General features: G+C 44.1%; 1 protein-coding gene across 1 annotated transcript in view; it reads right to left on the bottom strand.

Annotated features, from left to right (window-relative positions):
* ARL3 (ADP ribosylation factor like GTPase 3) overlaps positions 1 to 24,433 on the bottom strand; it is a 36,998-nt gene continuing 12,565 nt past the window's right edge. The window contains exons 4-6 of the mRNA XM_029932478.1: positions 10,483 to 10,533; positions 8,764 to 8,949; positions 1 to 280 (exon numbers count right to left, since the gene is read on the bottom strand). Coding sequence (XP_029788338.1) covers positions 233 to 280; positions 8,764 to 8,949; positions 10,483 to 10,533 — 285 coding nt within the window. The 3' untranslated portion in view covers positions 1 to 232. The remainder of the gene's footprint in view (positions 281 to 8,763; positions 8,950 to 10,482; positions 10,534 to 24,433) is intronic.

The raw sequence follows: 24,433 nt of genomic DNA on the forward strand, positions 1-24,433 counted from the left end.
TTATGCAGAGGAAATAATATAATTCCTTTATTTGAAAAATGATACTGAACCTCAGAGATCAGTTAAATCTACTGCTGGAATGGGGATTCTTTTTAAACTGTGTTGGTCCCTCTCTTCAAACAGCTGTAGCTGTACACAGATGGAAAAACATTTGGTCAGAAAGCAGCAAATTAGTGTTTTTCAGGACAGAACTCAGCTCCCCGCAGCTCCCGCGTCTCCATTCGTCTAGATTTTATTTCTTCTTTGCATTGACATTTTTGCAGACCCAGTTCATGCCGTCCTTTGAGGGAAACGGGCAGAGAAAGGCAGTGTTAGTTGTAGGAAAGGCACTATGCGCTCAAGCCCTCAACCAGGGCGTGGAGTCAGGATGGGGGGGGGGCCTGGGTCCTCCCTCCCCAACCACTGACCCCAGGGGCCCACCGGGGTGACCAGGGACAGTGGCCTCCTGGGGAGGAGAAGGGGGGGCCTGTGAGAGCCCAGGGGGGAGATGGGAGGGGGAGTGCCCACTGTCTGAACTTGAGATGGATCCTCAGGAACTCCCTCTGAAAAAATAAACACATCTGCCTGGATCCAAGGCCTGATTGAAGAGCTATCAGAGATTCCAGCCATTTTTGGCTTTTTCTAAAAGCTGACCTTTGCTAGGGCATTAAATCCAATAAGTCACCCTTCTGGTGCCCCGGTGTGTTTACAGTGTGACAGTGTACACTTGGGTTAAATTAAATTTTTTTGGAAAAACAAACCGACTGCAGTGTGTGTTACCACACACACTGGGGCAATGTGAATTTCTCTCTCTCAGCGCGGCCCTGCGCGGAGGTTTTAAAAGGGCTGCCCTGATTCTAGCAGCTCTAAGCACTACCAAGCTGAGGGACTGGGGAGAAGGTTCCCTTAAAGGCACAGTGACCTTGAACATGTCCTCTCTTAGAAGGCTGGAGAAGGACAGGGGTAAAAACCACACAATGCCTACAGCCACCTGGCAGGCAGCAGGCTTTCTCATGGATGCCAGGTCTGCCAGAGATGGCCTCCTTTTTGGCCCCCTCTGGAGCCGTTCCTGAAAGCTCTCCCTTTCCCCGGAGGGTCTCTGACCTTCAGGGGTGTTCGAAGTTCCCTCAGAAGCCTAGCACAAAATCAGAGGAAGCTCCTGCGCGGAGGCCCTTCCGTCTGCATCTGTAACACATTGTCGCTACGGTCCCAGTCACGTTTGCACATCTCAGGGCGTACATGACATGCAGAGCCCTGCATTTCCTGTGACCACGGAGCTAGTACTTGAACCTGAACAGCTGAGACAGCTTAAAGTAATAAATATCAGCTGACACCCTTTGCCATTGGGAGCATTAATCCCATAAACAATACATCACTGCAAAACAACCAGCAGGCATCCTATCTCCTGGCTAATCTGACCATAACCTGAATTTACAGTGATTAAAACTCTGCCAGTTGCCATCAGAGTGCTTGGGCAGGAGAACCAGATAATCCGTTGGCTGTCCCAGGGCAGACCTTGGGCTGTTTGCCAACACGCGGCTGGCCATGGCCCAAAGCCCAAAGGTGGACAGCACCTGGCAACAGTGGGGACAGGGCTAGGGAGATGCGGGGTGGGGGAAAGGTGGACTCCAAGTGCAGCTCCAGTTACAACTGGGTCAGATACTTTGAAAAGCTGAGGCCAATTTTAAGACCATTTTATGAAAAGGATTAATTTAAAGAGAAGCATGTTTAATTTTAGTAGCTAATTGGTTTCCAGGAAAAAAAAAGATCACCTGTCAGGAGACAAAAAGATTTTACAAATAAAAGAGGGATGAATGAGATAACCATTTTCTCTTTGCCTTCGAAGCTCAATAGCTCAGCACTTACTTAGCACTTTCCCCCTTCAGGAACCCGAAGGAACACTATCAAAGGTGTGTACCTCAATATTTTCTCCTCTAGAGAGACTTGCAGATTTTATCAAATCATCTTCTCAGAGAAATCAAGAACTGTGTTCCCACACTGCATGTATGGCACTCCCCCCCTTGTTTTGTGGCTGATTATGGGGGGGAGAGTTCTTTTTATTATGTGTAACTGAACATGAATGCAGTCAAAGAGATAGGAAAAATATTTACTCAGCTGCAGGAACCCAACGCAGAATGTGGAGGGGGAGGGGCAGCTTTCCCCAGTTATCTGTTATGGAGGCAGAGGGGATTTAAACCAGAGAGCCCTGCTGGGGGGCAGTGTCTTCCAGATGTCTGAGGGCCAGGGGTGGCCCTTCCAACCACAGTCCTGCCGACAGAGGGCGCTCAGGGGTCAGCACCCGCCGGCTGACCTGGTGGCCCCTAGGCCCGCACAGCTGCCGCCTGCAACCCGAAGGGCTGTGGGAAGCACGGGGAGAATTAATGGGGCAAAGCCCTGTGGCTGCTCTGGCTCTCGGAGGCCGCCCTGGTCTGAAGTGACTGGTGGCTGGGGAACTGCACCTTCCCTACTCTTGTCCGGAGGAGAACCTGAGCTGCAGGTAAGAGGTGTTGGGGAGGCTGTGTTAACGGGGATAATGCCTCTTCAGTCAAATCAAGGGCGGGCTGTGCCAAGCTGCCCACTGGGAAGGAAAGACAGTGGTGTTGTGCAGGGACCCTGACAGAAGCGTCCGTGTCAGACTGGCCAGAGGTGGTGTTTGCAGAACCTAGCATGGTATCGTGGTATCTGGTCTAAGCAGACGCTTAATTTATATCTTTTCAATTAATCCTCACAAGGCCCGAGGTGGGCTCTATGATACTTTGCACAGGACGATGAGGAAACGGGGGCACAGAATCACGTGAGGCAGAGGCGGGCTGTGAGCCCGGGCAAGAGCCCCAGTACCCACACTCTTCAGCCAGTGACACTTCTCAGTGCGTGCCTCAAGCTTAGAGAGGTGAATCGCCCTGAAGTTGGGAAAGGGAGCCATCCAGGCTCTTCTTTGTTACGACTTCGGGCTGATACAGGGTCAGGAGACTGGGGGAGCCCCCAGCCAGGCATCCGTGGCTGCAGTGCAGGTGCCAGAGGCTGTTTCTGGCCACTTAACTCAAGATTCCCAGCGGCTGCGTGTGGACGCCTACGGGTTTACCTGGCCGCATGATGGCTAGCTTATTAACTACCTGCCAGGCCACGGCTTCCGGGGGCGGGGAGGGGGGCAAGTCAACATTTAGAGGAAACAAGAGGAGGGACCCTCTGCTCCTTGTGTTATGTTCGTGTGCCATACTGCTCGCGCCTTAACTCGGCAAGGCCTTGGTTTTTAAAAACCGATGACTGGGGAAAGGTGACCGTCTACTTGAAGCAGGTTACTGCTCTGCCTCCAAAGAAGGAAATGAACTCAGGTTTGTTTGATAGTTGAAGTTTTATGGTTTAAAAACTGGCTTGACCAAATTTCTGCACATTTGATCTTCGTCACAAGATGACAATCTTATGGCAAGGGCAACCCCCCCACCCCCACCAGCTTTGCTGAAACGGAATCTGAATTGATTAGCTTCAATGCAATAAGAGACTAAAGAGAGAGAGCTCCACCCTCAAATTCTTAACTTTGTTTAGCGTCATGGAAAGGAAAGGCATTTTACTATGTCATGATGTTATTCCCCATGAAAAATGCTGGGAAACATACAAGGCTCCCCCTAATCACATGGGTGGAGACCAAGCAGTCACAGATCCCTGTGTTCCAAAATTGGAGGTGCGATGCCCCTTTCTATGGGAAGAGTGGCTTCTGCCTGCACTGCTCCTTTGAACTTGTGCTCTCTGCAATGCATCCGTCACTGCCTGATGGTTGGCAGGAAGCAGTGGTAGCCGCGGTTGGGTGGGCCTGGTTTGTACCGCCATGAGGACTAGGTGGTCACATCAGGATCTGCTTTAAGATGAGGAGGAGCTCTGGCCCTGGCTGAGCCCTGCAGCCCATCCCGGTGTGCGACTGGGCCCCCAGGGTCGAGGAGCAGCTGGGCGCGGCACACAAAATACTGCTCGCTGTTAGTGTTGTTTTCTGGAGACAAAGGGTACTGCACCAGAGAGGTAGCAAAATCACATGTCCCAAGTTTGCTTTCTTGGTCTACAGGGAGGTTTGAAAATTTAAAAATAAACCTGAGGTCTGACTTGTAGATAAGCAGTTCCATATATACTTGGAGTAAAAAGTAACTGATGTCAGGCCTTAGAAAGAAGTGGTAAATGCCATTTTTTTTTTTAAAACACAGAAATTCTGTTGGCTTATTAAGGGAAAAATCCCCTAGATCAAAGAAAAAAGCAACAAAAACAAGAAACTTGGCCAGTGAGTGTGTAACGGCCATCTGCAAAGCACTCTGAGGTGCAGCTCACACATTGGGGCTCCCACTGCTGGTGGCCTTTTCTATGCAGGTGAGATGGTCGTGAGCCAGATCGTTACTTCTGTTTGGAGAAGGAAGACAGGGAACGTGGGAGAGATGTGGGAAAGGAGGTGAGCACAAGGTGGAGGGCACGGAGAGCAATCCCCAGGGAAACCTCCTGCTAGCTCCAAACTACTGGTGTAGGCGGGCCTCTGTTACGGCTGACACTAGAGGCCAGGTTATAACTGCTGATCTCTGTGCTGAAAGGAAATGATAATCTGGTATAATTGCAGTTAAACACACACTGGTGTTTTCGAGCGAGACTATCTTCAAACACCCGGAAGTGCACACGGGCAGAGGAGAACTGTGGTTTGGGGTTCCAATCCAGCTTTGCAGGTGGAAGAGGACTGACTTCACTACCTTTCTCTGGCTCGAAGCCAGATCCTTTGTTCACTATTTTCTAGACGCCCAGGGAACAGCAGAGAGTCCTGGAGCTAGATGTCATGCACTGGGACAGGGCTGAGCCCCCAAGGCACACACGGAGGCTGCCCCCATGTCTTCCAGGCTCCCATCCCAGACATTTTTCAGTTTCTCCTCTCTCTGCATTCAACTACTTGACAGAACTGGGGCTCTTCTGTTCACTTCTCTGGATTACGGGCCTCTCAGCAGGACGGAGTTTCTAAGATTGATGTTCTCCCTTCAGCTTCTAGTGCCCTTTACCGATGCTCTGCTTTTGACAGTTTCCCATGAAAACCTGCTTTAATCACATGATGGCCTGATCTCCTCATCACCATCAATCAGGCACAGAAAGACCTGTTCTGAACTCTCCCAAAGCCCTCAAAAGTACATTTCCACACCCAGAGCAGGAGCTACTGAACAACACGAGGACCGCCTGTCCTTGTCAAGACCACACACGTTTGCCTCCTGAATATCAGGTAGAGTCAGAACCTGAAATCCATCCCAGGAATCACTACCTTCCAAAATCCCAAATTATGTGTCTAAGCAACTCAGCTAAGGAGAAGCGACACGCCTGCCCCATCAGTCTGCACGGCCTAGCTCCCAGTCTAGCAGATCTGTGGCTGCTCCTCTGCTTGGCCACCTGAGGGTGTCACTTTTCTGGGAGGGGGCAGGTCTCACAATTGCATTTAGATTAAACATACACACTCAAGCACTATGTAAATGGGGTCATTATCTCTGAACACCTGAAACTGTCACAGAAATTCTAGGTCTTTTTTAAAACCATTGTACATTCTTCTTTCAGGGTCATTAGAGCTGGGGTGCCAGATGTTACTTGACCCATTTAATGCCTGATCATTTTGGCAGCTTGGCCCGTTACTAGCCAGCTTTCCGGGGGTAGTGGGTGGAAAAGTGGGAGGAGGAAATAGGAACTTAGGGAATTTTTGTAATTATTACACAGTATCCATGCCTTAAAGTGATCTTACGGACATTTTTCTAGTGATATCTTTCGTTTTGAGGAATACTTAAAGCCTTAATGAATAAGAATCATTAAAGGCCTGCACTTGAACTAAGCAATGCAGGAAAAGAATTTCATGTAAGTGAGTCTTTTTAAAGTGAAAACCTCGAAATCGGCTGAGTGGGCAGGAGCTGGAGTTAGAGGCTTTACCTGAGGGGGGACATGGTCAGTCAGTGCCTCACAATGCAAAGCAACTCCACAGAAAACTCCCGACCTTTCTTTGGTCCCCAAAGGTTACCATTAAAGGACAATAGACAGCAGATTCCCTTCTTAATTAACATTTTTATTAAATAACCCATTTCAAATAATGGTTAAATTCTCTAAATTTATATCATTCTATTAACCATGATCTCATCTCATTAACCTTGAAACCCCAGTCTTAACTACCCAGTTCTGCCCACCAGGGTCCTGTCCACTAAACTAATTAAGTGACCTTCAAACTATTTCTCCTCCATATAAAATCATTATTTTTTTTGTTCACAGTTCTTTATTGTATCTCTCTTGATATCATTCCCTTTGAACCTGGTTGCTGAAGGTCCCTGATCTGAGAAGAACTTTCTGAACAAAATCACACCACATCTGACTATCTCACTCAACCAGCACTGGCGGATTTTGAAGCCCTCCCCCGCCCGCCCTCCGTCTGATAGCTCGCTGCCTCTTTTTTGGCATAAAGATCCTGTGACTTAAAGGGAACTCCATGTCTAGAGTGGTGATGACACAGCCAGGGACACAGAGCTCTCTACCCGTGTCATCTCCACCTGACTGGAGGGGGGGAGCGGAGGTGAGGCAGGCAATGACGGGGGCTCCCTCCCAGCCTCCAGGCCCCTCCGCAGAAGACCCTTGACTTGAATGCTGCTACTCTAAACACTGATTCTAGATAACTCTAGCCCTCCTTCTGATATCCCTAAGGCTGGCTGAAGAAACAAGAGGCTCACTGTTAATTCCAGTTTTGCTTTTTCTTCCTTTTGGCACTCTGGCCCGGTGAAGACCAAAGAGCAGGCAGTTCCCACCTTCTCGGGGGTATACACACAGATGTATTTATTTTCTCTAGTCCAACCTTTAGAGTCCCCAACTCAAGATGTTCTCATTCTTCCTTTTTTTTTTTTTTAAATAATCTACACCCAAAGTGGGGCTCAAACTCACAATCCCAAAATCAAGAGTCGCATGTTCTACTGACCGAGCCAGCCAGGCACCCCTGTCCTCTACTTTCTGTATTTGTGTTCTAAAGCATTTGGAGACCGAATCCTCTTCCTGAAGTAGTTTGTGCAAACACAAGAAAGCTACTGTCTTCTCCTGGGCCTCCTCCTTACCAAAATAACCTCAGGCCTCCTGAATAGCTTTTTATGCACAATCCAGGGAATTGCCTTAGGCAAAACCTGGGTTTCTTTTTTTAAGGGAGAAGCTAAATAAAATGATCAGAGCTTAGCTATCAAAAACATCCTGGGTTGTAGTATGCTTGTTGGACCAGCTTGTAAATTAAGCTAAAAAATGCAGTTAATTTGAAACCTGATAGACATATGATCACATATATGACTGCCATTTTATGAAAGGAAAAAACTATTAGTGGGATTAGCTCCTTTATCAAGCAGGATTAGGGGAGAGTAAAGAACTTTTCAGTTTTTGGTTTTATATACTTGTATGTGATTGACAATTACTTTTAATATATTACTTTTATAACCAGAGTCTAGGAAGGAAGGAGATAAAAGTCCACACCTGCCCTCTCCCCCAACCTAAAGCTCACAGAGCCTCACAGAGCTCTGCCACCCACTCTGGGGACGCGGCCAAGGTACTGTCTGGCTACTTGGGAGCCCCGCACCGCGCAGGTGCGCGGGGAGTCTCTGCGGATGCAGGTATTGAGTGTGGGGGAGGAGGCACCGGCCCTGTGCTGGCTGGTCTGCCCTCAGATCTAGGGGCCAAGCATGGGAGCAGGCTCTGGCTGTTTGTACAACAAAAAGAAAAAAGCCAAGGCAGCAAACAGATGGAACAACCGAGATAATTCTTGGAAGTGATTATTTGCTTGAGATAAAAGCAGTCAGGCAGTTTTATGACAAATCAATGTCAAATGTCTTAGGAAAGAGGAGGAAAGGGTATATGTGAAGGGAAATGGAAAGAGGCTGTAGGACAAACATTGAGAATCAAAACACCAAAGTTGAGAGAAAGGCACACCGGCCATGCTGTTATGACACATGCCGCATGGCAGTGAGGGAAGATCCCATTTCTTCAGATGTTGGTAACTGCCCCCAGCGCCCTAAAGCAGCCCTGTCTGGTTCTCACCGCACTGTGTCCCCTTCCGGGCAGGTACACCAGCTGTTTAAAAAGAGGCGTGTGGAACACACTGAGGCTCCGGCATAAAGAAGTAGCCCTAAGTGTCAGCTGGTTTGAGGCTGCTTGGCGGGAAGCATTCTTTGAGGATGTAGGCTCTCGGGTATCCGGGATACAACCATGTTCTGCCCTAAATTAATAACAAACTGGTATCCAGTTCCTCAGTATAAAGCATGGGGCTTTCTGTCAGCAGAAGCCTCCCAGTGGGAAACCAACCTGAAGTAACAGAAAAGAGACACCAACCCTGCGGGCAGTGGGGATAGCCAACAGAAAAATCAAAACACTTCTAGGATAACTGGTGTGCGTATTGTTGATGGCGTTACCGCGGGAGCACAAGTATTTAGCATCTATAATATTAGACACAACACAAAACCCCCAAACCAGTCATCAAAGAATCCTAGAGTTAGAAAGCGTCTTCGAAGGCCTTCTGTTCTGACCTCCCACCCAGTGGGGTAGTTTGTTCCGTGTGGGGGCTGGCTTATCTGTGGCTTTCCTGGAACAGTTAATGATTATCAGATTGGTTGCTAAGTAAAAAGAACCAAACTCCCCCATGTCCTTCACATCCTGGAACGGTTCATCCACCAATTGAAAGCTATTTGTTTCAGCTCTTTTTCTATCCAGATCAGCCCAACCAGTGCGACAGACCACGTTGGTCGGGTTGCCCGGTAACCACGCCTTCCCTAATCTCACCTGAACGCCCTCGCCTGTGAGAGCCGAGCAGGACTGGATCTGCCAGACGCGGTCTCGGATGGTGTGCAGATTCAGTCCTTCTGCAATTTCAGAGGCAGGGGCTGCCGTGAGCAAATCCTGCTTGTTAGCAAAGATGAGCACTGGCACGCAACTTAGTTTTTCCTCCTCCAGTAATTCAGCCAGTTCCTGGATTGTTGTGGGAATGGATGGGAAGGGAAGAATGAACTCTATGATATTTAAGCGTGTACTTCTAATTAGACAAAAAACCAGAAGTATTAAACTGATCAACTAGCAACTTCCAAGGTTCTCAAACTCGAGCCTGTGGAAGAATTCCCTGATAGATTCCTGGGCCCATCCCAGAGATGCAGACTGTGGGAAGTTTGAGGTAGGGCCTAGGAATCTGCATTTCAATCCATTCCCCAGGTGGCTCTGCTATAGGGGATTCAGAGATCCTACTTTAAGAAACGCCGTTAAAAGGAGAACACAGGTTGTGGTTAGAGATTTAAAACTTACTCAAGGCTATTATCTGCAAATGACTTTCCGTGTGTGCGCACACATTTTAAACTGAAAATGACAATGACTTTAGAGACTATAATTCTGTTTCCTCAATCTATACCTTCAAAACATGCATGCGTGTGCACCACACTTCCTCAAACCCATATCCTAAAATCCATCTGGCAACATCTCTGATGTTTTGATTACTGGCTGGGGTCTACACTGTATGTTGATTCTGTCTGCAATAAGCATAGGAGAAGGTGTGTATTTACCTACGAGAACTCCCCTTTTCCCTATGAAATTCACATTTTTGCTACTTAGGGCACTTGGGCTGCCAAAGAGAACTGGAGGGTTCAAGAGGCAGATCATTCTATAACACCCTTTACCCCTAAGCTCGTGTTTGGCATTGTTTCACATGAGTGACGACAGAGAAATCATCAGGGTATGGAAAGGAGAGGGGCTGTCTCCAGGAGTCTGGGAAGTTCTTAAACTAATTTTCTGGAAAAAGGAACGTGAACATGGGGAATACTACCTTTGGGAGGCCACCTGTGGTAGTTCAGGACACAGGCCAAGGACTCTGCACACTTCTCTAAGAGGTCATTCTTCTTCTTACTCCTTATCAGCATACTCAGTCTCGGGAAAATGGTCTATGCCCACTGCTTCTCTATTTAAAATTGTGTACACAAATCACACTGTGTAATCATGTTGACAAGTACTTTGCATTTGAAGCCATATTTGGGTTCAAAGCATATCTATCTCTTGGCTTGGAAGCAAGGGCAGCTTAGTCTTGGCTTGCATATTTCCTCCCATCCCCTCACATCTGTCAAAGGTACCCTTGAATCAATGGGGTTGGTATTGAAAAATGTACCCAGAAATGACAAGTGAACTGTTTCTTGGGGTTCATTTCTAAGCGGCCTGGGAAGAAACTGGAAGAGCTTTGGATGGTAAGGTCCACTTGCTTATATCTTGTTTATTTAATTTGACTAAAAATAAAAGGCTGTAATCAAAAAGTAGTTAAAAGGATTCTCAACTAATTTCCTTTTAGGCAACCTTTTTTTTCCCGTTTTTTTTTCCCCCCAACTGGTATTTCTGCCCTCTTGCCAGAAGGACTGCCTTGTTTAAACTGCAAAGGTTAACAATAGCCCCCTCACTCTCATACATTTACAAGGCAGATTAATGAATACCCAGTTACTTGAAAAATATCTCAACAGAAGAATTATTTACCTGACCCGTCTCCTCAAATCTTTTTCTGTCTGCACTGTCAATTACATATATCTGTAAAGTAAAAGGAGAAGGTTACTTCAATAAGCAGGTATGGAAAAATATGGGGCACTTTCTGCAGGAGCAAAGAATCCCCAGTCAGTAGATTTCTACTAGCACAGCATACAGAAACTGAGATGAAAACGCTTACATCATCTATGGATGCAAAATAAACTGATTAATTCGCTGATTACTGAGTGGGGATATCCAGAAAATATGTCCGGCTAAGAGATGTCAGGAGAACCATGCAGGATGAAAACAGCTACGTGTGTTGTGCACTCACTAAACATTCCTGCTTAGATTTACCCTGTTGGTTCTCGGTATGACTCTCTGAGATCAATTTCATTATTTTCCCATTTTATACGAAGACAAACATGAGCCCAAAGAAGTTAAGATTCTTCAAGTTCTATCTGGTGCGCAGCAAGACGTGGTGGGGTTCACACTCAGGCCTACCTGGCACTCTGCTGTTCTGCTTCCCAACTTGTCAGGGAGGGAGGGTGTTTTGGGGCAAACACTACAGTCCTGGAATGTCAGGGTTTGGGAAGGACATTGTGTGGTGTTAACTATACGCTGACTCGGGTGCTGATCTCCGTTCCACTCCCACCTTCCGTTGCCGGAAGGTTAAGATCAAGGACTGGAAATAGCGAGGCCAGAGGCTTTGCCAGAAGTAAGGGAAGTCTCAAGACTCTCTGTTAAAAGTATAAATCCCAAGCTTTTTCTCCCATCACTGAATTTTATTAAATGCATAAATAACATCCTATAATAATAAGGGAAATGACCAAAAAAGAAAAATCATCTATAGTTTTAGAACCCAAACACGTTCATTATTTTAATTTCTTATGAAAATTCCCTTCTAAGTCTTCTTCATAATTAAAAAAGAAAATTAGAGATATAATTTTGTGGGCCTTTTTTTCATTAAATGACATATTAAATGTTTTCCCAGTTGCTAATCTTAAAAGTTATAAAATTTGCAAATTTTTTAAATTAAAAAGATGTGTATTTATTTTTGAGAGAGAGAGAGGGAGGGGCAGAGTCCGATGTGGGGCCTGAACTCATGAACCATGAGATCCATGACCTGAGCCGGAATCAAGAGTCAGATCTTAACTGACTGAACTACCCAGGTGCCCCTGCAAACTTTCTTTAAAGAATTGTTACTAGGAGTGCCTGGGTGGTTCAGTTGGTTAAATGTCCATCTCTCTTAAAAAAATAAAGACATTTAAAAAATTTAAAAAAGAATTGTTATATATATTTTAAATTGTTTTAAACATTTATTTATTTTTGAGAGAGAGACACACAGAGTGTGAGAGGGCGAGGGTCAGAGAGAGAGGGAGACACAGAATCAGAAACAGGCTCCAGGCTCTGAGCTGTCAGCACAGAGCATGACGTGGGGCTTGAACCCACGAACCATGAGATCATGACCTGAGCCGAAGTTGGCTGCTTAACTGACTCAGCTACCCAGACGCCCCTAAAAAAGAATTGTTATTAAACTAATGGCATTATGGAAACACTCTTTTAAAGGAGCATATTCACCAAAAAGCAACAACAAAAACCAATCTGCAAGTCTCACTTTTACCTCCCTCCAATTACACAAACTGGTACACTGTAATGCACACAGGCATTCCTGTATGCATGTCGCATTCTGTGCTATTGTGAAAATTCATTCCTTTTGAAAGAAAAATTAAAATTCCTTTGCTTAATGCTCTCTCATTTAGAGTAACCAGTGCCAAAGATAGCAGGAACCAAGTTTCAGTCTTTCCTCTGAAGAATACCCTATGTTTCTACCCATGTTTCTTTCATGGAGAATCACAGGAGAATGCAAGATGAATGTGTTTGGTCTTGGGTTTTTTTTTTTTTTTTGCAGCTTATTATTGTTGTTGTTAATATTACTGACTCAATGTCAATACATGCATTAATGGGTTCCGCACACCACAGATAACCCAGATTTGATGGTGGTAGCTTTGTTTTTCTCTTGGAGCAGCTGGCATTTTTAAAGTAGCGGGTCCTGTAGGGGCGCCTGGTTGGCTCAGTCGGTTAAGCGTCCAACTTTGGCTCAGGTCATGATCTCATGGCTTGTTGAGTTTGAGCCTGCTTCAGATTCTGTGTCTCCCTATCTCTCTGCCCCACCTCCCCAAAACTCACACTGTCTCTCCCTCTCTCAAAAATAAATAAACATTAAAAAAAATTTTTTTTTAAGTAGCAGGCATTGTATAAACATAGATGTGGAAAGAAGGAATGCAATGGGAGAGTAAACCTCAATATACAGTTGATTGGAATTAGTTGGGGTCTATAGGCAACTAGGATGGATGGTCTTCACTCAGGCAACAGTGCAAAGGAGGGAAGAGGGGTCCGGTGATCGCCAGGAGGGGTCTGGGGCTCAGAGGGCTGCCTGAAGGCAGCAAGCAGGTCACTGGGCAAGAAAGAAATGATAAAGTAGGAAAAACTCTGCTTGGGAGGAAAGGGTGTAAGAAGGTAAGAGTGCCAAGAGGAGGCTGAGACAAGGCTGAGAAGACAAAGATACAGCTAGGAAATTGATGTCTGACATGATGAAAAACAGGCAGTTGGAGAGAAGCGAGGACGGGAAAGGTGGTTTAAATCACACACAAGAAAGATTACCAAATACCAGACAGTCTGAAGGTGAATGAGAAGGCATATGTAACTTAAAATTGCTAGATTACTTGCTATTTATTGCTTTGACATGAAATTTCACAGGTAACATTTTCATTAAAAGATACAAAAGGAGGAGGGACCTGGCGGGCTCATTGGAGCCTGTGACTCCTGATTCTCTGGGTCTTGAGTTTGAGCCCTACGTTAGGGCTGGAGATTATTTTATAAAAGAAAAATTTTTACTGAAGTACGCATACATCGTATCATTTAGAATGGTTCTCACATAGTATTGTGAGAATTTGATAATTACCACACAATAATTCCAGGAGTCTATAAAATAACTGCCACATTTATTAAAAGGGCCAAGTGAAAAGTCATTAGCACAGGCCAGTTTCTGGTGATCCCACAAGTCTCTCTTTCTGCAGTGGCATCTTCTTCTACCTGTTGCCTCCCCTCCCCAGTGCTGTCCAGGGTCATCATGTCTTCATGCAAGTATGTTTTCTTCTGGTCAACAGCTAAGGATAAGGGTAGCTTCCCCTCTCTCTCTTTTTTGTTTTTAAATAGCTGTTAGTCTAGTCATGTAAAAAGATTTTTTTTTAGAAACTTTTTAATCCAAAGGGTGCCTGGGTGGCTCAGTCGGTTAAGTGTATGACTCCTGGTTTCAGCTCATGTCATGATCTCAGGGTTTGTGAGACTGAGCCCCATGCCGGGCTCTGTGCTGACAGCTCAGAGTCTCAGACTCCCTCTTCTCTCTCTGCTCCTCCCCAGCTCACTTTCTCTCTCTCAAAACTCAGAACTGAGCCCTTGGGTGGCTCAGTTGGTTAAGTATCAAACTTCAGCTCAGGTCATGATCTCATGGTTCGTGGGTTCGAGCCCCACATTGGGTTCTGTGCTGACAGCTCTGAGCCTGCAGCCTGCTTCAGATTCTGTCTCCCTCTCTCTCTATCCCTTCCCCACTCATGCTCTCTCTCTCTCTCTCTCAAAAATAAAAAAACAAAAACAAAAACACATTGACAAAAACCTTTTTAATCCAAAAACAATCTACAACTAAAAAAAAAATACTCTGGGGGTGCCTGGGTGGCTCAGCTAATTAAGCTTCTGGCTTTGGCTAAGTTCATGATCTCACGGTTCGTGGGTTCGAGCCCCGTGTCAGGCTCTGTGCTGACAGCTAGCTCAGAGCCTGGAGCCTGCTTTAGAATCTGTATCTCCCTCTCTCTCTGACACTCCCCTGCTTATGTTGTCTCTATCTCTAAAAAATAAATAAAAAACATAAAAAAATACTCTGAAAGTATCAGGGAAAAGTTAAATGTTTATAGTGCTTCTGACTGACCTTAAAACCTTCAAAAATCAAGTCTCATTAAGCTATTCTAAAATTTTTTTTTTTATGTTTTATTTATTTTTGATACAGAGAGAGACAGAGCATGAGAGGGAGAGGGGCAAAGAGAGAAGGAGACATAGAACTAGAAGCAGGCTCCAGCCTCTGAGCTAGCTGTCAGCACAGAGCCTGACGCGGGGCTCAAACCCACGAATGTGAGATCTGACCTGAGCCAAAGCTGGAGGCCTAACCGACTGAGCCACCCAGGCGCCCCTCATTAAGCTATTCTAAAATCAAGTTACTAGTAGCATAGTATGCAGACTGATGCTTTAGGTAAAGCAAGACCATTTCATATCTTCTTTGACAATCATTCTAAATTTTTTATTTGGTTGTGAGAGGAAGAGCTAGAGAAAAAGATTTTTTCTTGATGGAAGGTTGACCAACTCTGGATTATCCAGAGACTAGTTGGTTACCCAGCATGAGAATGGAGAAGCTCTTTGTTTCTCCTCTTGCTTCTGGTCCTCCTCCTTCCTGCTGCCACCTTTTGGCCATTTTACTCGTCCTAAGTATTTCTCAAGATGGGTAGGTAGAGACTAGGGGAGATGACATTAATGAGTGGGCTTTTTATGTTAGCTCCAGCAAAAGTCTAAGAGGAAGCTGAAATGGACAAATGTGGTTTCTGGGTAATGTGGTTTTTGATTATTTGTGCTCTAGTCGTAGTATTGGTGCTGAGGTATGAGGGATATCATGGAAATAATACAAGAAACCATTGTTTGAGATCTATCTCACTTGATGTCCTTTCCTCTGGACGTGGAAATGATGACTATTGCTCTGTCAGTATTATGTTGTATTTGAATAAAAAACTGGTAATAAAGTAAATGGAGTTTAGTAGCAATACTACCATATCTGAAAAAATATATGTATTTTTTAATCTGTCAAAAAGTTATTTTCTGGCCTGAGAAATGGAAGACATTCTATCCCCTCCCTTTTATGACCCCTCAAGTTTTATTTCCTAGTCACTCCCCCTGAATTATTAAAACTGAAGTCAGCTGTCCTCAATATCAATTTCCCTGAGAATAACTGGCACTTTTAGGAGTTGCCCTGACTCTTTCAAACCTCTAGAGAACTATTTAATGCTTAAAAGTGGGGTTTGTCAATCTTTTTCTACAGGGGATCAGGTGGTAAATTTTAGGCTTGTGGCCTATACAATCGTTTTCATAACTATTGAACTTTGTTACTGTAGTGCAGAAGCAACCATAAAAAAATCTGTAAACAAGTAGACATGATTGTGTCCCAATAGTACTTTATTTATGGACGCTGAACCTTAAATTTCATATTATTGTCATGTGTCATAAAATCTTTTTTTGATTTTCCTTCCAACCATTTAAAAATGTAAAAACCATTCTTCGCTCACTGGCTACATAATAATAGGAGGCAGCCTGGGTCAGTTTGTCAGACACCTGCTCCAAAGCAAGAATTTCTTATTGCAGTCTAGAGGTAAATGAAGAGTTAACTTCAAGCTTCAAGCTTCAACCCTGCTCTTCTAGGCAGCATGGAGGCCAGGGTAATAGGTCTTTTCAACTAACAATGAAGAACTATTAAATACAGACAAACTAATATAACCCATCAATGACTGCCACTCCAAACTGCTTTTGAAACTGGCAGACAGGGCTGAGTCACCGGCCTTAGAATCTAACCTCGGGGACTCAGCTGCTCCCCCAGACTTGTTTAATCTCAAACAGCACTGGAAAATAATGAAAGGTTAACTTGGAATCCGAAACACCGTCTGGAATTGGCAGCCTAAGGTGGCTGGAGAAAGCTCCTCTGGGGTAGCTCTGAACTGACTTTTACTGGATTGTACGATGATTCCTGGACACTCTTGGCTAATAAGTGTGGAATCCTGGGTCATGTTACAAGTAGTCTACCCTCAAGGTGTTAGAGCTTGTGACTTAAAATTACCCTGACCTGTGCAGCAGAAAAGTTTCAGAGGCCTCCTTATGGAGCCTCACGGTCATTAATGTCCTTATATTTTGCTCTTATTTGGATATTTCTTTCAAAGTACCTAATCTAGCAGATGAACAGACTGAACTGTTATTTTTCTCAACCATTTGCTTTTTCCTAACTCTTGATTCCAAAAGCACAAGACAATCTATAGCTCCTCCCCTCCCCCCACCAATTTTATTGAGGTACATCGGGCAGAGAGCACTGTACAAGTTTAAGGTGTACAGTGTAATGATTTGACTTGAATCTACAGTTTGATTCACTTTAATTTTTAAGCAGTTTTTATTTACAGAATTGGATAGATAGCACATAGAGTTCCACGTACCTACGTCACCTCAGCTCCCTCCCCCAGCCTCCCCTAGTAGCATCTTGCATTAGTGTGGCCCATTTGTCACAATTCATGAACCAATATTGATATATTAGGTTAATTCTCTATTTTAAAGAACCATGGGTTTCAACTGACCCATAATAACATGGATCCACCTTACAGTTCCATAGAGAATAGTTTGTCTTTCTAAAAATCCTTTGTATGTCACCTACTCATCCATCCCTCCACTCCTCTCCCCTGCCCCCCAGGAGTTCTGGCAACCACCGTCTTTTACTTGTAGAGATTTTTACGAATTTCTAGTTTGCCTTTTAAAAAATGTCATATCCTTGAAAACAGAGAGTATATATCCTTGATTGACTTTCACTTAGCGGTAGGCATTTAAGTTTCCTCCATGTCTTTTCGTGGCTTGATAGCTCATCAAAAAAAATTAAATAAACATTTTTTCATTTCTTTTTTTTTAATGTTTTATTTATGTTTGATACAGAGAGAGACAGAGCATGAGAGGGTGAGGGGCAGAGAGAGAAGGAGACACAGAACCAGAAGCAGGCTCCAGGCTCTGAGCTAGCTGTCAGCACAGAGCCTGACGCGGGGCTCGAACCCATGAATGTGAGATCTGACCTGAGCCTAAGTCAGAAGCCCAACTGACTGAGCCACCCAGGCACCCCTTCATTTCTTTTTTATCAAGAAATAGTATCCTGTTGTATAGATGTGCCACAGCTTATTTATTCATTCACCTAAAGCAGGACCTCTCAGTTGCTTACAATTTTTGGTAATTAGGAATAAAGCTATGTAAGTATTCATATGCTGGATTTTGTGTGGATATACGTTTTCATCTAATTGGGTAGATTCCTTGAAGAGTAACTGCTGGATCACATAGTTTAAGACTATCTTTAGCTTTGTAAGAAGCTGCAAACTGTCTTCCAAAGTAGCTGTACCATTTTGCAGTCCTACCAGCAATGAACAGGAGTTCCTGTTGTTCTGCATCCTTGTCAGCATTTGGTATTGGCAGTTTTTTGGATTTTAGCCATTCTTGTAGATATGTAGTGGCATTTCAATGTTTTAATTTTCAGGTCCCTGAGATGTTGAACATCTTTTCATATGCTTATATCTGTGTATCTTCTTTGGTGAGGTGTCTGTTCAGATCTTTTGCCCATTTTTAATTGTGTTGTTTGTTTTCTTATTGTTGAATTTTAATAGTTCTTTTTATATTTCAGATATAAGTACTTTATCAGATATGTGTTTTACAAATATTTCCCCTTAGTTTGTGACTTGTCTCTTCATTTTCTTAACAGTGTCTTTTCTTTTTTTCTTTCTTTCTTTCTTTCTTTCGAGAGAGGGCACGAGTGAGCAAGAGGCAAAGAATCTCAGGAGCAGTTGAGAGAGAGAAGTGGGGCTTACCCAAAGTGGGGCTCATGTTCACCCAAAGCGGGGCTTGAGCTCACCCCACGTGGGACTCACACTCACGAACCGTGAGATCACGACCTGAGCTCAAGTCAGATGCTTAAAGAGTGTACCACCCAGGCACCCACAGTGTCTTTCTTAATGCAGAAGTTTTAAATTCTAATAAAGTATATTTTACAAATTTTTGCTTCATGGATTGTGGATTTGGTGCTGTACTCAAAACCTTATCGCCAAACCCAGGCTATCTAGATTTTTCTCCTATAGTATCTTCTAGAAATGTTTTAGGTTTAGGTTTTACATTTAGGTTTAAGATCCATTTTGAGTTAACTTTTTAAAGTTTATTTATTTTTTGAGAGAGAGTATGTGCATGTGCACAGCACACACACACAAGTGGGGGAGGGGCAGAGAGAGAGGGAGACCAAGGATCCGTGCTGACAGCAGAGATAGTTTGTCATTCTAAAAATCCTCAGACCTACAAACCGTGAGATCATGACCTGAGCCAAAGTCAGATGCTTAACCAACTGAGCTACCCAGGCATCCCTTGAGTTAATGGATGTCCCATTGTTCTAGTACCATTTGTTAAAAAGACTATCCTTCCTTTGCTGAATTGTCTTGCTCCTTTATCAAAGATCCACAATATTCATGTGGGTCTATTTCTGAGCTCTCTATCCTGTTCTGTCGATCAATTTATTCTTTCTCTAACACGTGCTGTCTTGATTACTGCAGCTTTATAGTAAGTCCTGAAACCAGGTGGTGTCGGTCCTCCAACTTTGTTCTTCTTTAGTATTGTGTTGGCTATTCTGGCTCTTTTGCCTTTGCATATAAACTTAATCAACTTGCCAAATCCAAAAAATAGCTCACATGGATTTTGCTTGAGATTGTTGTGAATCGGTAGCTGATCTATGTAATCTATAGATCAAGTTGGGTGGATTTGACATTTTAGCCATACCGAGTCTTCCAGTCCATGAGCATGGAATATCTCCTTTTTAAAAAAATAATTTATTTTGATAGAGACTGGTGTGTATGTGCACACATGAGTGCGAGCAGGGGAGAGGCAGAGAGAGGGAGGGGGGAAATCACAAGCGGACTTCACACTGTCTGTCAGTGCAGAGCCTACTGCAGGACTTAATTTCATGAACCCTAAGAGTTTTTAATTTTTTTAATGTTTATTTTTGAGAGAGAAATGGAGAGAGAGAGCACGAGAATGAGTGGGGGAGGGGCAGAGAGAGAGACAGGGAGACACAGAATCTGAAGCAGGCTTCAGGCTCTCAGCTGTTAGCATAGAGCCCAACGTGGGGCTCAAACTCACAAACAAGATCATGCCCTGAGCCGAAGCTGCATGCCCAGCCAACTGAGACACCCAGGTGCCCCTAGATCTTTTCTGATTTCTTTTATTAGTTCTGTAGTTTTCTTCATACAGATTCTGTACATATTTTGTTATATATAAGCCTAAGTATTTCTTTTTTGGGGGTGCTAATATAAATGGCATTTTGCTTTTCATTTCAAACGCCAGTTGTTCACTGCTGGTATAAAGGAAAGCACTGGACTTTTGTATATTAACCTCATATCCTGCAAACTCCTTACAACACCTTATTAGTTCCAGGCCTTTCCTTGTTGATTTTGGGATTTGAAATACTTTTAACGATCAGTTTTTCTAATACATAGCTGCAAATCACAATTTAGAGACTGATCATTTTAATTTATATTTCAAGTATTTGTGAGTAAAATAATATGTGATGGCTTGCACTTATTTTAAAACACTTTAAAAAAGAAGGGGAATTGGTAGGGGGGAGATGAAACAAGATTGCCAAAAATGAAATTAAGGAAGCTAGGTAATGGGTAGGCATCAAGGTTTCATTATACTATTCATTATAATATTTTGCATAAATTTGGAAATTTCTAAAATTAAAAAATTATATGTTAAGAATGGACACAGGGGCACCTGGGTGGCTTAATCAGTTAGGTGTCTGACTCTTTTTTCCCCTAAATGTTCATTCTTGAGAAAGAGAGCGTGCAGGAGTAGGGGTGAGGCAGAGAGAGGAGGATGAAGGATCTGAAGCAGGCTGTGCTGACAGCAGCAAGTCCGACGTGGGGTTTGAACTTGTGAAATCATGACCTGAGCCAAAGTCAGATGCTTAACTGACCGAGCCACCCAGGTGCCCCAAAATTCCGATTTCAGGTCAGGTCAGGATCTCCATGGTTCATGGGATTGAGCCCCAAGTTGGGCTCTAAGCTGACAGTGCAGAACCTGCTTGGTTTATTCATTTTCTCTCTCTCTCCCCCTCCCCTTCTTAATCTCTCTCTCAAAACAAATAAATAAACTTAAAAAAAAAAAGAATGGATACATTATTTGAGGTTACAGAAGAGGTTTCTTTCTATAATAAATGGAAAATTTTCTTGCAATTCTCTTCTCTTCTCCTAGATCTATAATACATTTTGGAAGAATAACTGGATAGATGGATAAACAGACAGATCCATGTATCTCATCTTTTTCTTCTCATCCATTTATTTTTTACTGATTTTTTAAAGGAACGAACAGTTGTTTTTTTTAATTAAAATTATTTTATTATTTATTAAAAATTTAAAAGTTTATTTATTTTGAGACAGAGGCAACATGAGTGGGGGAAGGGCAGAGAGAGAGGGAGAGAATCCTAAGCAGGCTCCATGCTGCCAGTGCAGAGCCCGATGTGGGGCATGAACTCACAAAACTAGGAGATCATGACCTGAGCCAAAATCAAGAGTCGGGTGCCTGACTGAGTCACTCAGGCGATCCCCAATTTTTTAAAAAAAATTTTAGACAAAGAGTGAGTGCAATTTGGGGAGAGGGGCAAAAGGAAAGAGAAAGATTCTTAAGCAGGCTACAGAGCAGGACTGGATCCCATGGGATCATAACAACCTGAGCCAAAATCAACAGCTAGACAGGTCAACCAACGAAGCCACCCAGGCACCCCTTATGTCTTTGTTTTTTAAATATTTATTTATTTTGAGAGAAAGCAGGCACGGGCGTGGGAGGGGCAGAGAGAGAGAGAGAGAAAGAGAGAATTCCAAGCAGGCTCTGAGTTGTCAGGACAGAGCCTGACAAGGAGTTCAATCTTATGACCCATGAAATTGTGACCTGAGCTGAAATAAGAGTCAGACACTTAACCCACTGAGCCACCAGCGCAGCCCTCTTTTCACCCATTTAAACCTTTAGCCTGGCACCAGGGATATACTGGGACTTATCTGCACCGAGGGCCAGAATAAGAGACGATTGTGTGATGCCCACGTCAGTATCTCCTGTGTTTATTGATTTGCTCAGAGCACAATTTTTTATTTTGGTATTATTCTCCATTTAAGAATTGAGGGGAGTAAATGGATTCACTACTTCTCATAAACCCCTCCTGAAGTAAATGTTCTACCCATTTTATAGAAGGAATTAACAAGCCCTTGGACTTAACCACAATAATGCAGAATCACAGAACCTCAGAGTTGGAAGGGAATTTAGAAGTTATATAATTCTATATTCTACCTAATGTCAGAATCCATCTGTAACAAGTGTCCATTTCATCTGGCACTTTTCTAAGCACTGGGGATACAACAGTTGTGGGGGGAGCAAAGTCCCTGTCTTTGTGTACATTACATTCCAGGAGGGAGAAGGGTAATAAATAAAAATATGTCTGATACTGATAGGTCTGATCAAAGAGAAAAAAAAAAAGCAGAGAAAAATTACAGTGCCAGAAGGGTAGGGGTAGGAGTCACAATTTTAAGTATACTAATCAGAGGAAGTCTCGGTGATAAAAGTGACATGTGAGCAGAGACTTGAAGGAGGTGAGGGAACAAGCCGCGAGGCTAGCCAAGGGGCAAGAATCCTAGCACTGCAAATAGCAACCACCAAGGCCCTGAGGTGGATGTATGCCAGTGTTCCACGAGCAGCAAGCAGGCCAGCGTGGCCAGCACCAAGCTAGAGAGGGGGAAGACAGACAGGTAAGACAAGCCAGAAGGGAGGGGCCCCTGTAGGCCATCGTAAGGCCATTGGCTTTATTCTGAGAAGGGGAAGCTTATGTTTGAATGGGATCACTATAGATATGACATCGAGAAGAGACCTGAGGGAGGAAAGGCAGAAGCAAGGAGACTAGTTAGGGTGACACAGCAATAATCAATGCACAGTAGCAGTAGATGGAAAGCAGTGGTTGGATTCCAGAAATATTCTAAATTTTTTTTAATGCTTTTATTTTTGAGAGACAGCGAGAGACAGCGTGAGCAGGGGAGGGTCAGAAAGAGAGGGAGACACAGAATCCGAAGCAGGCCCCAGGCTCTGAGCTAGCTGTCAGCACAGAGCCCGATGTAGGGCTCAAACCCAGAACTGTGAGATCATGACCTGAGCAGAAGCCGGACGCTCAACCGACTAGGCCACCCAGGCGCCCCTAGAAATATTATGAAGTAGAACTGGCGGGACTGGCTGATAGGTCAGAGGTGGGGGGGAGGGGTTTGAGAGAAAAAGGAGCCAAGGATCACTCCAATGCTTTTGGATGAATGGAACTGTCATTTACTGAGCAGGCTGTAGAAGGAGCAGGTTTGGGGCGGGGTGGATAGAGACAGGAATTTGGTTTTGGACCTACTGAGGTTGAAGAGACTTACTGGCCGCTGAAGTGGAGATATCAAATAGGCAGCTGGCTATATATGAAACTGAGGTTCAGGGGAGTTCCCAGCTGGAGATAATGGGTTAGGATTCACCAGCGTTAGGTAGTAATTAATGCCTTGAAATTGGATGAGGTCACCTAAACCACAACTTAGAGGGGAAACAGCACAGGCCTGAATTATGGAGCCCTCCAACATTTGCAGGTTGGGAAACAAGGGTAAAAACAGCAATGGACACTGAGCAAGAGTAGCCAGCGAGATAGGAATAACATCTGAGATAGAATGGCTTTCTGGAAAACAGGGGAAGATAAAGTTTTAAGGATAGCAAGACCGACTTCATTAATTGTGCAGATTGGTCAAGTAAGAGGAGGATGGAAAACCTTAGCAATGTGGATTCTTGGTGAGCTTGAACGGAAGGTTCAAGAGAGAATGGGAGGAGAAACTGAGGACAGAAAGCTCAAAAACCTCTTTAACAGAATTTTGTTTTAAAAAGAGGCCGAGGAGTATACCTGGGTGGCTCAGCCAGTTAAGTGTCCAATTCTTGATCTCAGTTCAGGTCTTTTTTTTTTTAAATGTATTTTTAAATGTATTTTTGTTTATTTATTTGCAGAGAGTGTGTGTGTGTAAGTGGGGGAGGGGCAGAGAGAGGAAGAGAGAGAATCCCAAGCAGGCTCTGCACTGCCAGCATGGAGCCCAATGTGGGGCTCAGACCCACAAGCCATGGGATCATGACCTGAGCCAAAGTTGGACACGTAAGGGATTGAGCCACCCAGGTGCCCCAGCTCAGGTCTTGATCTCAAGGTCATGAGTTTAAGCCCCACATTGGGCTCCACCCTGGGTGTGAAACCTACTTTAAAAAGGAAATAAAAATAAAGAGAGGCTGAGGACTAGGACTCAGACTAGATGGGATACACAGTCAGGACAAGAGTTTTTTGTTTCTAAACAAGAGCAATCACAGGCTGTGTGCATGCCCATAGAATGATCCAGTAGGAAGCCATGTAGGGAGCAGAGGCAGAGAGTGAAGTTATTTGAGATGGGGGATGATGTCTACTGGTAATCAACACACCAGCATGGCTGCTCCTTGTCTACGGGCAGAATTGTAGTAAATTCAAACTTCCCATTAGAGTTTAATGAAAAGAATATGCAATTCTTTTTCCTGTTCAAGTTCATGAGACTCCCTGGTTTTCGGCTTTATTGTGACATCGAGTAGCTGAGGCAGGGGTGGGTGAGAAACTCCCTGGAGGGGAGGTGAAGGAACAGAGAAGCTGAGGAGCTGGAGAAATCAAGTACGTGGAGAGTGAAATCTCCAGGATTCTGAAGCGGTGGTCCTATGGGACGTGCCAGTGAGCTGGGAGCTAAAGTCTAGCCGCTTCCTGAACAAGTGCTGCCTGAGCCAGGAATTCCCAATGCATGAGGCAACTGCTTCTACTTCTGGACGGTTAAAATGATAGACTTTTTCCTTAGTGAGTTAAACTCCACCACCTAATAATCCCCAAAATGCTCCTCCCTGAGTCTTCTAGAACTATTCATGATGAAGCTAATCTCTCTGACTTGATAGCTCTTAAAACAACTGAAAAAACAGTTCCAGGTTTCTTTTCTAGAAGAACATCTGTCTTACAAACATTCCTTATACATCATTATTTCCAGGT

The sequence above is a fragment of the Suricata suricatta genome, chromosome 2 (assembly GCF_006229205.1).
Source record: "Suricata suricatta isolate VVHF042 chromosome 2, meerkat_22Aug2017_6uvM2_HiC, whole genome shotgun sequence".
NCBI classification, from domain to species: domain Eukaryota; kingdom Metazoa; phylum Chordata; class Mammalia; order Carnivora; family Herpestidae; genus Suricata; species Suricata suricatta.